Below are 17,464 nucleotides of genomic sequence, written 5' to 3' on the forward strand. Positions count from 1 at the left end.
ACACACACACACACACACACACACACACACACACACACACACACACACACACACACACACACTATATGTAGACACTGACTCACGCAGGCAATAAGATAAACGTAAGATGCTACTAGGAGAGCGTCTATGACTCATCAAAGGAAAGATTCCTTGCAAGGAAAACAATATACTCTGCACGTATGTGTGTCTTTGTGTGTTTATGTGTGTCTGTGTGCACACTTGTATGTTTATACAGGACACCAACTGTCTAGATAAAACCAACTCTGCATCACTAGACACCCACACATTAAAGCCGAAACTCCTCCCTCAGAGATCCAACGCCGCTCACACAAATAATCAGTGAGGGCGAGAAACAAACACACCCTCGCCTGCACAGACACGCACACACACACAGAGGCACGTGCATAAACAGGCTGACACACATTCATAATGTGATCCAAAAACATGTTTGCAAAACACACCCACACATGCGCATACCCCTGGGCACACAAACACATTCAAATGCATAAATTTAGGCTTTGTAAGAATTTTAAAGGTCACAATCCATCCCTAAGCACTAGCTCCCGTTTCATCTGATTTAGGAATCAGGAAAAGAGAAAAAAAAAACTAGTTTAATGTCCTAAAAATACTTTGGGACTCAAACAACAGCATCAGCAGCTGCAAACAAAAAGGCAAAGACAGGGTTTTGATCTTCCTTTAAAAGCTTAAAAATGGAAAGTGACAGAGCACAATTTCCTTCTTACCAAAATAGCACAAGCCAGTTTTTGAACAATACAAAGCGAGTTATTAAAAAAAATCAAGTTATTCTGATGGGGTATCAGCAAAGTTGCACACTAAAAATAAAGAGCCCCTTATAAAGTGATGGCAAAAAAGATGATTCTAATATGCTCAAATATAGACAAATATTTCTTATAAAGGCTTTGTTCTCTAATTAAATGCTTAAACATGAATTATTAAACAGCAGGAGTTGCTTCATAGATATATTTCCTCACATGAATAATTCACATTGGTCTCACCCCACTGGAGTAGTCACAAAAAGGGTGAAAAGAGGGGAAGAGTGAGATGTGGTGGAATAAGAGGGCGAGCAGGAGGAGTCGGAGGCAGACAAAAGAATGATGGAGGGCATGAAAAAGAAATAAGGAGGAGAGAAAAGGAAGAAAGACGAGGAGGAAAAATGAGGTGCCACGAAGGCCTGAGTGAAATGTCTCAGACACAGTTCTGTAAACACCGCACTAATACTAATACTAATACTAATACTAATACTAATACTAATAAGATAAAAGCAGCATCAAATGTGCATTTGCAGAACACATCAGCAGAACATAAAAGGCACCTCTCTAATTACCTTCAAACTAAAGCTTTAAAGTATATTTTAAAAGGATGAGTCTGATTGATCCCACTTACAACATTGTGCGGGTATCTGATACCTGGTATTTTTTATCTTTGTGCACTTTGGAGCTTCATTGTTTCCTGTCCTGTCATTATTTTTCACTAGAGCACAACGTGTGTATTAATCCCTATCTAAAAACTTTTTAAATAATGTTTGCTCAAATAACAGCTGTTTTATACAGAATAAAAGCTGAAAAAAGAACTATATTTATGAGATGTTTCTGCATCACTAGCAGAAATTAAATGACCTGTTAGGACTGAATGCAACATTTAAGGTACAGAAGCCAAAAACTAAATGGACAGCAAGTATAGAATAACATCATGACAGTATAACTTATGTGTTCTGCACGCTGCTTCAGTTTACAATTTATAACTGCATCTGTATATGTATATATCGCTAGATTCTCATTTTATTCTCCTTTGAACATGTGGTGGACTGGATCGAGATACTTCAGGGACCTCCTGGCCCTCCTTTGCCCACGTGTGATCTAGACTTTAAGATTCCCAACAACATAGCCAAAATTTAAAATGTACAGATGCTTGTATTTAAATGATTCATACTCAGAATGAGTTCTTCTTGTTAACGCTCTGAGGTCTACATCGTCATTGGTGCTAACCTTAGCCTAACCCTACATTTTGTATGAAAGGACAGTTAACTTGTTTGGAAGAAATTCTAAAGTTTTTTCATGTGTCAGTTAGAATGATTATGCATCAGAAAGATGTGACTTAAATGAAAAACGATCGTCACACTTTAGTCTTGCAGCGGTGGCAGTCGGCCGTCTGCTTTACTACTGCAGATGATGGATCGCTGTGTCACACTCACAGCGTAGCATTTGGTCTCGCCACTCATGCTTTTTCTCCTGTTAACGTCACCGGTTCCTCCCTCTGCTGGCAGCTGAAGACAGTCAAGGTCACTCTGAACGAACACATGCTGCTGCTGCTGCTCCCGTCTCTACCTCCTTCACTCTAATCACTCTGCCTCTTTACTCCCTCTAGGCAACAGATTAATCTCTGAAAAATAATTATTTTTTCTAACCCTAATAAACAGTGACCTCATATGTTACACCGGTCGTCTACTAAATGAGCTAGCGGGTGCAGGCACTAATCTAACATTTGAAACAAAGAAACCGATGGTGATAATGTTGCAGTGTAATTACAGAGGGGGTTGGTAGCTGTTAGAAGATGTTATGGGTTTGTGAGCATGTGCAAACACATGTTAGGTTGTGTCTTTTTTTTTGTGTATGTGTATGAGAGACTGCCTTTACCTCAGTGGCGATGCTCTGGCTGGAGCCATTGTCCAATAAGAACTGCACCACATCCAAGTGATTCTCCTGCGCTGCCATATACAGCGGAGTGAAGCCATTCTGCAGAGAAACAAAAGAAGAAATGATGTTGTTAATGTTTAAAGAATGACACATTCTCGATCTATGTGTCACAAGGATAGGGAATTTAAACATTAGAGGTAATTAATGAAACTTTACCAAGACAAAAACAGCACAAGGACACCGATGCATGCTTTTATTTTGTATATATTGATAAAGTGTTTGCGTGCTTGTAGAAAAAAATTACTTCTATTAGTACCAAATAATAGTGTCTCAGTTAAATTCCAGTTATATAAAATAATGACCCTTACAGAAAGACGGACTTGGGTAGGATGTGATTGTCATTTCTCACCCCAAACAAATTATCGTATATCGGAAAAACAGAAATATGAATAAAATTCTGCATGTGGACTAAAAGACATTATGTAGAGATCTATACCTTCTTTCTAAAGAAAGATATAGAACCTGTACAGTAAAACACATTTGACAAAATAAACTAAATGAAGTTACAATACAAATGATTAAAAAAAACTAGTGTTAATAAACTAAAAACACAACAAATGTTGGTCAGACTGATATCAAGGACTCAGGTGATAAGGTGATTAATCCTGTTAATATCTCTGCTTACATTAGGTCATTGTGGGCAGTGCTGAAACATCAATAAGCAGTACTGCTTTTTGGCAATATTGGGTTTATAGGATTTCTGCATTAATGTGATAAAGCACCTTGATGTGTCAGGCGTGAAATTGACTGCAGAACAGGTTTTCATTCTATAAAAGATTTCTTAATTTAATTTTCAGAAAACTTGATTGCCACACATGCTATTATACACTAAAACTATGATGACCCAATCATACTTGAAAGCAGGGAGATTATTTTTACCTGACTTCCACCACACCACACAAATGTTATATTCTAGCAGCGTTATCATAGTGTACATACCATCACCTCAACACATACCTCACACCTGATAAGAGTGTAGATAAAAGTCAGTGTGGGGCTGAATCTGACAAGTGTGTGTGTGTGTTACCACACTAGATATAAGAAAACATATCTCCATAGCAACACAGGCATCCAAAAACCACTTCAGCATGCAAAAAAACTCCTCTTCATCCTCCTCTTCCATTCTTTGTAGTTATTCTAGTGTCACTGCACCAAAAGCTTTCCTCGTTATACGCATAATTTAAAGGGGGCAAATTATGCGAAATCCACTTTTTCATTCTTTTGAATCGTAATTATATGTCCCCGGTGTGTCTAGTGACCCAGAAAGTATAAGAGAAGAAGACCCCCTCCTGTCTCCATAAAGCATTTTTCAGAACAATCATTTTTATCCTTTATTGGACAGGGACAGTAAAGCATAGACAGAAAAGTAGAGAGAGACTAATGGGGATTAACATGGAGGAAATAGACTGGGTCATTTTTGAAACAAAGCCCCTGCAGCCTTCAGCATATGGGTTGCCTGTTCAAAAAACTAAGCTATAGTGACACTCTGGTTTATAAGCTCCTTTTAATGTGAGAAGAGAATAAGCACCACCCATTACTGTTGGAGAGATCCTAAACATTTACTCCGCAAACACCGTGAACACAGTAACGTATTACAAATTATTTGTTACTTAATCATTCCTTGAAGAGAGCAATTTCGTTACACTGCTTGTTAGATTATTTTCATGTTACTCCATGAGAAGTGCTGAAATGCACTGTCTCATAATTACCAGCTAACAGCGTAAACCTGAGGCTACAGTCCCACATAAACATACTGTCATACAAAACTAACTCTTTCTTTTAGTGTTTAAATGACACAAATTTGACTGCATGGTTAAAAACTAAAGCTTCACATTGCCTGTTACTGTAATTCTACTGTGGAATCAAGTGTCAGTAGAAAAAGAAAGGACAAAATGCTGAAGTTCACACTGGGAAAAAGAACGTGGCACTGTGCAGATAGCTAAAGATACTTTTTAACCCAAGTACTGCAACTGCATTGTAATGACTAAATCTGGTACAGTGATGGACATTGGTGATGTACACTGGTAACTACTAGAATTTGCATTAGAATCAATTGACCTTCTCCTACTCTTCAAGTAAAATCGGAGATGGAAAGAAGTTTAGGTCAGCACTAAAGATTAAAGGTCATCAATACTGATGTCATTTTCTTCCTCTCATCAGCTGCAGCCAAAGCCTTCACAGTGACATCGTTATAGTTGCTGTGGTGACAAGTCCACTGTGAGTGTGTGCGCATGCTGACTATCGAATGTGGGCTAAGCTGCACAGCAGAGTTGCTGACACAGCAAGCAAATACACACACACACACACACACACAAATGGACCCTGTATGTACACATTCTTCTGGATGAATGCACGAATTCAAACATGGTCTTCCAAAAGAGATGATTTCACCGTACAGCCTTGTGAGTTCATGTGTCTGTGTTTTCGAGAGGGGATGCCTTACCTGAGACTGAGCATTGACGTTGGCACTGTGGGTGACAAGCTCCTTCACCACCTCTGTCTGTCCAGCAAGAGAAGCTATGTGGAGGGCAGTGTTTCCTTTCTAAAGAATAGAAACAAAACAAACATTTAAAATTTTAGGAAAACTTAGGAAGAATTATTTTTAGCTTTTTGGATGCATGTAAAGGCCTGGGCTATGTGGATGTTTATGAGTCACACAGGAGAAATGTTTTGCATATTGCTTGTTTACAGCAGAAGTGCAAACTGCACACACATCTCTCTGGGGGAGTGCAGGAGAGTTAAAACCAGCATGGATTGACTTAATGCTATGGAAGCTTTTAAAGCACTTTTACAAGCTTCAGTGTCTGATTGCTGCAAATTGAGTGAAAATCACTTTTTATTAAAGTCCTATCTCAATCAAACCTTAATATTTGCTGCAATATGATATCATTGTCTGTGATGTCTGTAAATCATAAATTAGAATTCACAGGAAAGGACAATTAATATAACTTTGGAACTGTGTGTGTATATATGCAAACTATGATTAGCGCTAATCTCACAAACTATAAATAAAGTTAGGCTAACAAAATAATAGTTGCACCTTGTAATATAATTTATATAATTTATAATGTAAAGCTTGGAGAGAGCATATTCCCCCAAAAACAGAAGACTGACAAACTGAATAAGTCTACAAATCAAAATATGTTCATATCTGTTCATGAATATCATTCATTTTCACTGTCTTTTGTTCTGTTGGCGAGCACAGATTAAAGGGCTGCCCACTGAATGAAAATGAGCACACAATCTGAATCCATTAGCTGGTCTGCTGATTGATGCTAGAAACTGATGCTAACTTTACTAGCATGAATTTTATTCTTTGTTTACTTTGGCATTTAACAGTAGTTAACTTATCGAGTACTAGAGCATCCTGATGTGTCCAGCTCTGCTAACTATGACACGACTGAGTCAAGTGCACTAGCCCAACAGCCAGGACACCAGCAGTTAGCCTATTAGCCTTAACTTGCAAGCACTAATACTTCATAACCAATCAACCCAGTCTTGCGCTTTGTTACCAAAATAAACAGCATTTCTAGAGTAATGCTTTACCTGTCCTTTTATAGGACTGTTGTTGTTGGTGATGCCACATTATTTATAACTTGTTAGGCCCCTAACACAGTCTACGGTAACTGTCAGATACTGTTCATTTGGAAACATAAACAGCTAAATTGTTGTCAGTAGCTAGCTAATTATAAGACTGCATCTTTTGCACTTCACATCAAGTGTTTAACTGTGTGCAACCAAAAGAAACTTTGCCTGTTTCCCTTTGTCCATAGACCCAGCATATTCATATACAGATATATACAGATTAAATATACATAACCCTGAACAACACATATGCACATGTTAAGGGTGAAAATTAAGGTTATAGCATTACTTCTGAACACTGGTTCAACTTGAATAACAGATACAGACTGTGCAACGGGAAGATAAACATTCAAGAGTCACAGAAAGAGAAAAAAAAGGGAAATACAAAGAAGAAAACTACTACATACTGAAAAGACTAGCAGAGCTAGTCTGATATGTGCATTACTCATACTGCAGCTCTAATGGATGCACCTGTTATATGTGTGTGAGCCATAGCAAGCAGCAGCTGTCGCCATGCTGTCATTCTTACTGCCACTAAACCCTCTGCACATACACCTCGCTTCGTTCCTCACATGCTTCGCCTCTCCTTCCTACTGCTGCTGAATCTAGTTTAGAACAAGATACAACGGTTTGATTCTGACATTAATTTGGGATTCTTGAAGTTTTCATGGCTCATTTGGGAGCCATTGTATGAGTGAGGGATACACATCAGACACCTTTAAACTGCTTTTGTAACATGTCTGTTCAGAGAAAACCTGTTATTGGACATTTTCTGACTAGTTTTGTAGCATTCCTTGACATAGTTAATGTTGTAGTTTTAGTTTGCTATTCAAGCTAAATATGAATAGAAGTGCTTCCCCCATCACAGCATAACATAAATTGTGACTGAATGAAATGTACAGTAGTGTATTCTTTCCTTGGCTCACTTATGTCGCACATAAAACACTTACAAGGGCTGCCATTACAGCCACACTTTAAAAACTTGCATAATTACTATATAAGCACATATTAAAACCAGAATTTGTCTTCTTCTGGAAGGATTCAGGTTACAGTCCCAGAGAACTATTGATATATTACAATGCTCACACCTGCAGGGCTACAAAGGCCTCTCCTTTCTTCTCTTGTTCTTGTGTTTTTTTTGCCCTGTGCAATTAAATGTCACCTGTATATGCAGCTGGACAATAATGGATTATCAGCTTTTGTATGTTACAGATAATGGAGTTTCCTAAGGTATCTGACCTTCTGGAAGCATTTCTGACAGATATTCTAGTTAGAAAGAAAGATTAGAACAGAATAGTCACACAAAATTCCCATGTGAGTAACCAAGTTAGGTTTCTGTAACCATGCCTATCGTGTTTTATGTGAATAACTACTTGCAGCACTGTGAAGTTCTTACTGGAGAGGCTGTCTGCAAATGTGCACTATTATGTTTTAATATCAGATCTGCCTTTTCTATAAAGGTATGAAAAACTAGCATGAAAAGGGGAAGCTCAGGTGGAGAGTGGTTGCACAGCAGCTCGCAGGGGCAACAGTAACTGCTCATAGGCTAAAATTACTTAAACTGCAACTGGATTTACAGAAGAGTTTTAGCTGATCGGATCACATTGTCAGCTGGTGTAGCAGGGTAGCTCAACTTCAGTTTGCTTGTTACACCTGTTAACCTGCTTTTTGCAATTTTGTTTATTAATTGTTGAGCTGTTTTTACATCTGCCTTTTCACTCACTTCCAGCATGCTCAGATAGTATTAATAAGTCATTATCAAGCCTAACCAAATGCTTACACATTTATACCCAGTATTTTGGAGTTTTCATGCGCACAGATGTGTTACAGAAGGGTTTGAGGGACTCCATCAACTATCTTGAACAATATAATGAAAAATCAGACAAAGTAAACTAATAGTGCATGGCACATGGGCACAAATAGCATCAGCTGCAAGTCTCTGGTGTTAATACCACGACCCTGTATTAGTATTTTTAAAAACACTGTTGTAAGCAGACTGCTTCAGTGCTGGGAAACATCTGTAAGAATTGTGAGTTATTACCTAATTACTCCCACTAACCTAGTTTAGTGTGGTGATGTCAGCATCACGGCAGAAAATCCAATCATCGTGAATTTAATCGCCTCTCTTCTAATGGATAAATTTAATGCAGTGGAGCATTTCACTGTCAAACACTTTACATACACTACCAGACCAACAAGCCCTATGTGGTGAAATACCGGAATGTCTGTGACAGGACCTATACTAAATCAGTACTTGACCTCTCTACTCACATGCAGCCATTCATCTCCGCTCCTGCTGCTTAATCAATGTGACTTTGGGAAGGTGCAGACTCAGCAAACTTTGTGTGTGTGTGTCTGTGAATTCATGCATACACAGTGTGCCTGTGTGAGTGATTGTATGTTTATGCGACTCCTGGGTGGCACACACCTTAGTAGCAGCATCCACATTGGCACCCTGTTTGATGAGCTCAGCCACCACTTCCACATGGCCCTCCTTCGAAGCCAGATGGAGAGCATTGAGGCCATTCTGGAGAGAAAGAAAAGAGAGGAAGAGGAATGGAGATTAAATTAAAATAATCTTTATTGTTTTGCTTTTCCCCCTGCAAATCTGGTCTCTATTGAGACTAACATTCAACATATAAACTCTTTATGTGTGATTTTGAATCCAAACCATTTGGTATACTTGAACTAATTTAGTTTAGTTCCTGTAAGTCGTGCATTTAGGGAATGTAACACAACAAACCATAGGCTGAATTGGCGACCATGCAGGCATGGCAATAGTCTAAGGTTGCGCCTGCTTCACAAATTATATAAATAACTAGAAGAACTATTCCTACAATTTAAAGCTGAGTTTGGAGTTTCAGCGATAAAAAGACTGGATACATGGTTTGAGTTGTTTATATGGAAATTTTACTTTAAAAAACTCTACAATGGTGCAGTCTTATTAGCAAGCTTACCTGATTGCAAATGTTAATGTCAACCCCATTTTTCAGGTAATCCAACGCTTTCTCAAGGTTGCCAGCCCGAGCAGCCCGCAGATAACAAGCGTTTACATCTGTCTGCAGGAAGACAGAGACAGGAGAAAATGATTATTATCCTAAACATACAATGTATTATAGTGAGCTGAACAAAAGACACACACAGGAAAAAATGAATGCACAAACAATTAGAATCTTCGAATGCTGCTAAAATAAACTTTTCCTATGTAAAAAGAAAAGTATTTATTATCCTAAAACAGCAGTAATATTTAATGTTCGAAGCTTATTTTAGACTATTTAATACTTTGGAAATATGTTGAGAAAAACAACTTGGAGGCTATTATTTTTGTGTCAAAGCTTACTTATGAATCCTTGCAACAGGAGATAAGTTGAGTAAATCCCCCAAAGCTTGTATGTTATTAGCCAAAATGAATAGATTAGAATGTGTGTGGTAAACCCTTTGAGGTCTCAAAGAAGCTGAATAAGAGCCAAAATAGGAAAACATTTATAAGAGTGGGTCTGAGAGAAATAAAGTGGTCTTCAACATGCCTGCTGGGTTAAACTCCCTAAAACCCAGCCAAGAAAAAACAGCCTGCCAAATCCAAGCCAAAAACCACAGGATTTATTCTGCTTGATACATTTTTTCAAGTTTGATTGGTGCCAGCATGGGACATTTTTTTACAGATTCAATGACACATCTGGATTAAGCTAAACATCAAACTGCACTGAGTTAATTGAATTTGACAACCCCGACTTAAAATTAAATATGTAGAAGTAAGTTATTTATCGTGATACTTGCAAGAAGATATTTTTGCATTTGCATCTTAAGAAATTTAACTCGCTATCCTGTTTTGACTGATATTCTATTCAGGCACATTTCAGGAAACTAATCAACGTAACTAAATAAAGAATCAATAACTTTTGATCACAATCAGATGAAGTAGAAGTACTTTGTCACTAATGCAGCCTTTCTTTTGGGAAGCATTACATCACAAACAAGCATAGTGGTACCTGTGCAACTTTAGGAACACAAGACACCACATTTTTAAGACTGCAGCTCATTATTTTCATTTACACTCATCTGCTGGTGTGCTCACAACGCTCTGCAGTGAGGTAATATGTCTTGGATGCAGGAAGAAGAGAAGATCAGTACCAAATTAATCTGTAAATGCATTGTCAGCACTATGAAAATGTGAAAAATGGCATGTCTAACCTGGCAGAGTATTATATATTAGCATAATGAGCATGCTACATTTATTTCAGCCTATTGCATTTTTTTTTACAGAGGTATTAATCTTTCTGTTAACCAATATTTCTATCAAGCAGGCCTATCACAGCTGTTGGCATCTATAAAACTACAACATGTAGCAACATTTCTGAGAAGATGCACATCAGGTTAGAGCATAGATTTAACACTATACTAAACACTATACTAGTACAAAATGATCACATCCATCTTATCAACACATAAAAACAAATATTTTTTAAAGCTGGCTAGACACGGGACTGACTACTGACCCACACAGCAAAATTGGTATGGCCAGGATCTGGCCCACAGAATGTGCTTACACATGCCCACATACTGCAAAGAATGACGGCCCTTTGGTGGTCCAGACCAGGTTTGCCAGATGTGGCCCACACATGGGCCAGTACAAAGGCAGTTGCAGACACACTGGTGGTCCTGTGCTGGCCATATTCAGTCAATCACACACTTTCTCTAAACTGACTGCTTCCCAACTACATTCATACACATTCACACTCAGACTGGAGGAGCCAGGGATCAAACCACTAACCTTGTGATCAGTAAGTGACCTGCTCTACCTCCTGAGCTACAGCTACCCAGTAGTAAACATGATTAAACCCTCACTAGGTTTTGAATAAAGTGTACACTCACAAACCTGTCAAACCTGCATTTGATGCTGGGAGCATCCAAAATTATTGTTTTTGAAAAGTAAAGTGTATTTTTTTGCAAAGGGAGTATAATTATACCAAACACACACAGTCAACCCTAACATCTACTGCGAGCACCCCTGATGACTAACTGTGTCTCCATGGGGAGCAGTAGCAGCAGCTGAAGAGCTATTTGCAGTTAACCTGTCACAGCTGCAAACATGTGTCATTATCAAGCTGAGCTGAGGATTCTGAAAGACGGAAGTGAACATGCTGTATGTGCACATGTTTATATCTGTCCCTGTGTGCCAGGATTTCAGGGTGTGGCCCATGTAGGCAGAGCAGAAACAGGCTGAATTTGAGCACGCTGTGACAGCAGAAAGGTTGAAAAGATGGCAGATAGTCAGTGTGTGTGTGTGTGTGTGTGTGTATCTGATTTCATGATTGCAGTGCTGTGATTCTTCAGCCTACCACACCCATGTAGTTGAATGGATGCCCACACAGTGCACAGGATAGGCACTCTCAAATTACTGTTTGTTCATGTGCCCATTAACCTGCAGTATTCTCAACAAAGTAGATGAACGGATTTAAAGTTAGCATCAGGCAGATCCTATCATTCCAGGAGATTATCTTAATTTCACATCTGGGATCATTCACAAACCCATTTTCACATAGTGTTTGATACAGAATTCACTTCATTAAAGACAATTTAATTCACTTGTCTTACTTTCAAGCATCACTGAGAATGGTTACAGAAGAATTTGTTTACCATGACATGAATGATGGCAAATGCCAAACTGCAGCTTTAAAGTAGTTTAAAAAAAGAGAAGAGTGCGATTTCTTAAAATTTCCCTTCTCCCTATGCACCTCCTCAAGCTGTTCTGGCTAGGTGATCCCAAGCCAGTCAAGAGGCACAATGTGTGTGTCTGGGGTAGAACACCTGAGCTAGGAGGTGTCCAGGAGGGATGCTAATCAGAACACTTCGGGGTGCTCTTTTCCTTTTTACTTTGATGTTTGGAGGAACGGTGGCTCTACTCTGAGCTCTGACAAAATAACTGAACTCACTGATCTCTAAGACTGAGCCCAGACAGCCTTTAGAGGAAAAGAATTTCTGCCACTTGTATTTCTGATCCTGTTCTTTCAATCACTACACACAGTTGATGGTCATACATGAAAGCAAAAACCAGTATATCAACAGCTTTGCTTAACACTTGGCTCTGCTTTCACCACAACAGTACATCAACTCCACCTTTTCTGCACTCATCAACAAAACCTCCAAATACTTGAACAACACAGCTACATTCCCTGCTAAATGCTATGCTGTGCTCACCAGCTAGTCTCCAACTACATTTCTCTGTTATTGAGCAGGAACTGTAGTTGCTGCCTGCTATCACAAAAGACCAATAACAATGAACTGAAGCAGCAAAGCTGGAATTCACTTTGAATCAAGTTACATCTTTCAACTTTGCCTTTGATGCATTGTTCCTGTAAAAATACAGATTATAGCAGCCTTAATGTTTTCATTAAAAGCATAATTGAACTGAATAAACTGGGCTATTGCTTTAAACTGTATTGTGTATTTCACAATCAGTCTTTGCGCAATGTAAAAATCTCTACAGTGATATGAACAATCAAGTCAAGCTCATTGCACCATGAGCTGTGTTATTTGCTGAGGTCATTTCCCACTCAGTGAATAGATCTTACCTAAGGTCATCATCACATATACGCAAACACACAGGAGAGCTTACAGGATGTCAAACACAGGAGTTTCCTGGATGACTGAAACTGCAAGTAACCTCTCTAATGGAGTTTAACATTACTTTTAGTGAAAGTACTGCATTGCAGCTTTTGTAAAGGTTACAGATTCCTGTCATTATTTAGACCTCTATGGAGATGCATACCTGCATACTTTTTTGCCTGACCTTGCTGTAACATGTAACTCAACCTGAAACAAAATAGAAACCATATCAATAACACTGATCTAGTAAACTGTCCCAACTAATATAAAACACTCTAGTAGTAAGACTATCCTGTTTGCCAGAGTTGGCCCTGACATAATTCAGTTTTTATCATCAACAGTGCAAATGTAAAAACGAAACCTATAATAGTGTCCCCATATTATTTCTGTAAAATAAAAGGATATTTTCTTGCAATTGCATATTTCAAAATAAAATATTTACTAAGAGTTCTTTCTACCAGTCTGGAAACAGTGCGCCGTGGAGATTTTTAAAACCCAGAGACGGATTGTAAGGCCTGGTGCCAAGCCTTTCAAATTTAATGTGGGGGCAGCCTGGGCTGCTTAGAATTCAGGGCATTATCAGAGTTCCAGTTCAAAGCGGCATCCTCTGGAAAAGTACTCTGGTCAAAGAGCAACACCAGTCCAGCTCAGGACTTCCCAGTTTGGTCAGGCTGACATCAGCAGATAGACAGCACACGACACTGAAAATAACCACGTCACTGCTGTGACTGTCTGCTGCATGGCAGGTAATCAAGATGAAGACAGATGCCAAAACATTTTTTTAATATAATCTTTAAATATTTTCATAGCTTTTATTTGAGATGTTCATGAAAAGAAACCCTTATTTTCTGCCTCTGTTACCAACACAAATGCACAGCTAGACTAAAGCTGAATAAACACAGAGCGTTTTTGACATTAACCTGTGCTGGGGAGAGATCCTTTTTATCCGTGTATGAACACGTGTTGGAAAGAAAACAATGCAGTTTGAGCTCCAGAATACATTTATTTACACTTATTTACTCTGGAGAAATTTAAGTACATTTTCAAAGACTGAGAGAAAAGCAGTTTTTGACTATTTAATTGCTATATTTTCACTAAACACACTTGTGCTTGTTGAAAACCCAGTTGCATACTTGTATGTACTGGATACTGAAAATACCCAATCAAATTAAGACCCGTGCCTACATTTGTATCTACGCTCACAAAATATTTGCTTTCTTTTTTTGGCCAGGTTGCTTGAAGAAGATGTTTATTGTTCTTACTGAGAGTTTTACCAAGTTAAATTAAGGATATCTATTTAACAAAGTAAAGTGCTGCAACTTAAACTTACATGTTATGTTCTTTTATTTACACCCAGAGATGGATTAACCTCCTGACCTGGCGCCCACATATGTGGACATCACATTTTGGGTTATTTAGACCAAAATACTAAATTTTGCTCTACAAGGGCCTGATATCCACTTACGAGGACATTATACTGCTACTGTTCTATCAAAGGTTTAAACGAATATCCTCATATGTGGCTCTTATTTTTCTTAAAAACAAAAATAAGGTAAAAAAAAAAATCTGGTAATTCTTTGTTTTTACATTCATCGGCCCCCAATATGCCCAAATTTCAAAGAGAAATTAAAAATGCATGCAGTGGAAGAGTTCGGGTCTTAGGAGGTTAAACGTAATCCTGGTTTCCACTGAACCAATTCTGGGGCTACAGAGAAAAAAGGGAACATATTCAGTAAGCAGCAGTTCTCTGGGTGAAAATGTCTTGTTGGTGTGAGCGGTTAGAGGAGAATAGACAGACAACTTTAAGCTGATACGAAAGCACCTCAAATAACCACTCGTAGTAACTAAGCTATGCAGAAAAGCATCAATGCACAAGTTGAACCTTGAAGCAGATAGGCTAAAGCAGAAGAATAGCACACCTGTCAGCTAAGAACAGGAAACAACTGCTCAACAAAACGTTGCCTGCCTTGTATCAATGGTTCAGTCTGATGATGTAGGCCACGGGCGACATGAGTATTAAATCTGACCACAGTGCACACATCTTCTGATGGAAAACATTCCACGTCACAAAGCTCGACTGACTGTCTGATGCTATCAAGTCAATATGGTTGACAATATGTGAGGATCTGCTTGTTGAATCTATGCCACAAATAATTAAGGCAGTTCTGAAGGCAAAGGGGAGTTCATTCTGATATAAGCATGGTGTGCTCAACAAAGTGACCGGAGAGGTTACGTGCACTCAGGAATGTCTGCCCACGAAAGCCATTCAGCTACAATAATAGAACCAAGAATCATGTTTTCCTTTTCAAATGAAAGTTGATGTCTGCAGTTCCTGTCACACACTTCCAATAAATTTGTTATCATCGCTCTCAGGTTGCTCCGCTCTGATACTGTGCCAACCTGGCTGGTGTGAGCCAACACAGTTGTCACTTTTATCACAATATTTCTGTCTACAGTGGAGCTGAAGAATGTATTTGGTTATTTATTTGTCTTTTCAGACCTTACAGAAAACTGGGTTTCCTGTAAGGTCTCTTGGATCAACAAAAAAATCAATTTGAAGACAGCTATTCAGGGCTTTTGGTCTCATTAATGCATTTTGTATAACAACTAAATGTTTGGTCAGTGAAAATAATAATAATTAGTCAGGCAACAGACATGTAATTAAAAACAATTATATGTAACATTTACCTTGCTACAAAATAACTTTGCAAATTTTATTGTGTATAACTTCCACTTAGTTTGCCATCTAGTTTGTAGGACTTCAACCTAGTAGGATTGTAACAACATGAGCGCAACCATAAAGGCTTCAAACTCAAAAACTTTGTTTACCCCAAAGCTCATGTTAAAAATTGCCATGTGAGTGGAGACCTGCTCAGCTTTTTGCTAAGTGCCATTCGAGTGCAACTTTATTTATCCGTGAAAGAGATATGCAAAGAATGCTTCTGTCGCTCTTTTTCCACAACACGCCACTTCACACTCATACAGTTACACACATTCCAACATGAGAGCTGCCCCCTGACGCAGAGGGACGAGAGTGAGAGTTAGTCATACATATCACCAGCTAGCTTTTGTGTAGAAGCTAATTTTATAGACACACTTACAAAACTCAAACAGTATTCTGCTAACTCCACAGGGCATTAAGATTAACACCCTCCCACTTGTGTGTTTAACCAGGTTACATATTACGTGACCCCACTTTAACTACTGTTAAACTACTGCTTGGCTACAGTAAGACAGAAAATGCTGCATAGAGTATATCACATATCAGCAGGTTACTGAAGACATAACAGTGTTTAAGCTGCCTTTCTACCTCACTCCTACAGCTGAATGAAAGCGACATTAATAATGAATTAAAGCACCAATCTTCACCATTCTTGTTGTTTTTAGCTTCCTTTTTTGCTCTTTTGTTTTCTTTTTTCCACAAACAATACAGAGCATGCGCCACTATCCAAGGTCAGGTACTTCCATTCATATCAGTCTGTAACATGAAACTATATCCACTGGAAATCGTATCTACAGACTTATAAAAACACAATAAAGGGGACTTTATATATGTTCAATCACAGTTAGGTAGTTAGGATTGCAACAAGACACACAGGAGTGCATACACAAACACAGACACACACACACACACACACACACACACACACATCCATTCACACACACACACGCACTGCAGCAGAGTGGTGCAGCAGAGTTATCACTGCGACCCATCCCATCAACAGACCCCCAGTCTACAATCTCCCATCACCATCATTCGACAGTGTCTCATGTCTGGACGGGTAACTGCTACAACACCACTAAATCCCACCAGCTACACAATCTCTAGTCCTGTTAGCATTACAGCAGCATATCAGGAGACAGGAGGCTAACTCTGTGAGCTCAGTGACTTTTACAGTAAAGTACAGTAAAGACTTACTTCTGCCAAATATTCTGCTGCCTCCTCCACTGCCATGTTTCTCAGCCCGCAGCTGAAAGTGTGAAACCTGAGCAGTCAATTATAGCAGCTAAGCCCTAGCCTGGAAGCTAGGGAGAGAGGGATGGGGGCAAGAGAGGAGAGGGAGTAGGAGGAGGGACTGTCGGTGTTTGAGAGGGAGGGAGGGAGGGAGAGAAAGACAGAGAGTGAAAGGCTGTGAGTGAAAGAGAGAGAGGGGGGCATTATGTCACAGCTAAAAATACCTGGCTTGCAGTGAGAAAGTCCAGAGCATGGAGGAGGACGAGAGGGAGTGATGGGGGAGGCAGGAGACTTCCGGCGTTAATCTTAGACCAGGTGGCGGCACAGGATCAGAGGACAGAGGCTCTGAGTGTGCACGCCAGTGTGCTAAGAGTTTTCTATTTTCAAGTTTTGATTTTTATTAAGGTTAAAAATGTTTGTCTAGTTTCCCAAATGGACTAACTTGTTTCAGTTTAGTTTTTATTGTTTAAAGAAAGGTTTGTTTTATTATAATTACTACTTAAAAGAGCTCACAATAAAAAAACTAGACTCACGCTCATGAATCCTAGTCTCGATAAACATATGCACATCAGACTGGCTGTAAAACCTGAACAAATACAGAGAC

The 17,464-nt window shown here is 38.9% G+C and overlaps 1 protein-coding gene across 11 annotated transcripts in view; it reads right to left on the reverse strand.

Moving 5' to 3' along the window:
• Positions 1-16,943, reverse strand: part of ank3b (ankyrin 3b) — a 96,866-nt gene extending 79,923 nt beyond the window's left edge. For all 11 annotated transcript variants that reach the window (XM_013908985.1, XM_005725843.1, XM_013908978.1 and 8 more), the window contains exons 1-5: positions 16,825-16,943; positions 9,257-9,358; positions 8,728-8,826; positions 5,158-5,256; positions 2,655-2,753 (exon numbers count right to left, since the gene is read on the reverse strand). In XM_013908985.1, the coding sequence (XP_013764439.1) occupies positions 2,655-2,753; positions 5,158-5,256; positions 8,728-8,826; positions 9,257-9,358; positions 16,825-16,860 (435 nt within the window). In that variant the 5' untranslated portion in view covers positions 16,861-16,943. The remainder of the gene's footprint in view (positions 1-2,654; positions 2,754-5,157; positions 5,257-8,727; positions 8,827-9,256; positions 9,359-16,824) is intronic.
• Positions 16,944-17,464: the final 521 nt, after the last annotated feature.

Source organism: Pundamilia nyererei, unplaced genomic scaffold, assembly GCF_000239375.1.
Source record: "Pundamilia nyererei isolate P.nyererei 1_Seehausen unplaced genomic scaffold, PunNye1.0 scaffold00017, whole genome shotgun sequence".
Taxonomy (NCBI): domain Eukaryota; kingdom Metazoa; phylum Chordata; class Actinopteri; order Cichliformes; family Cichlidae; genus Pundamilia; species Pundamilia nyererei.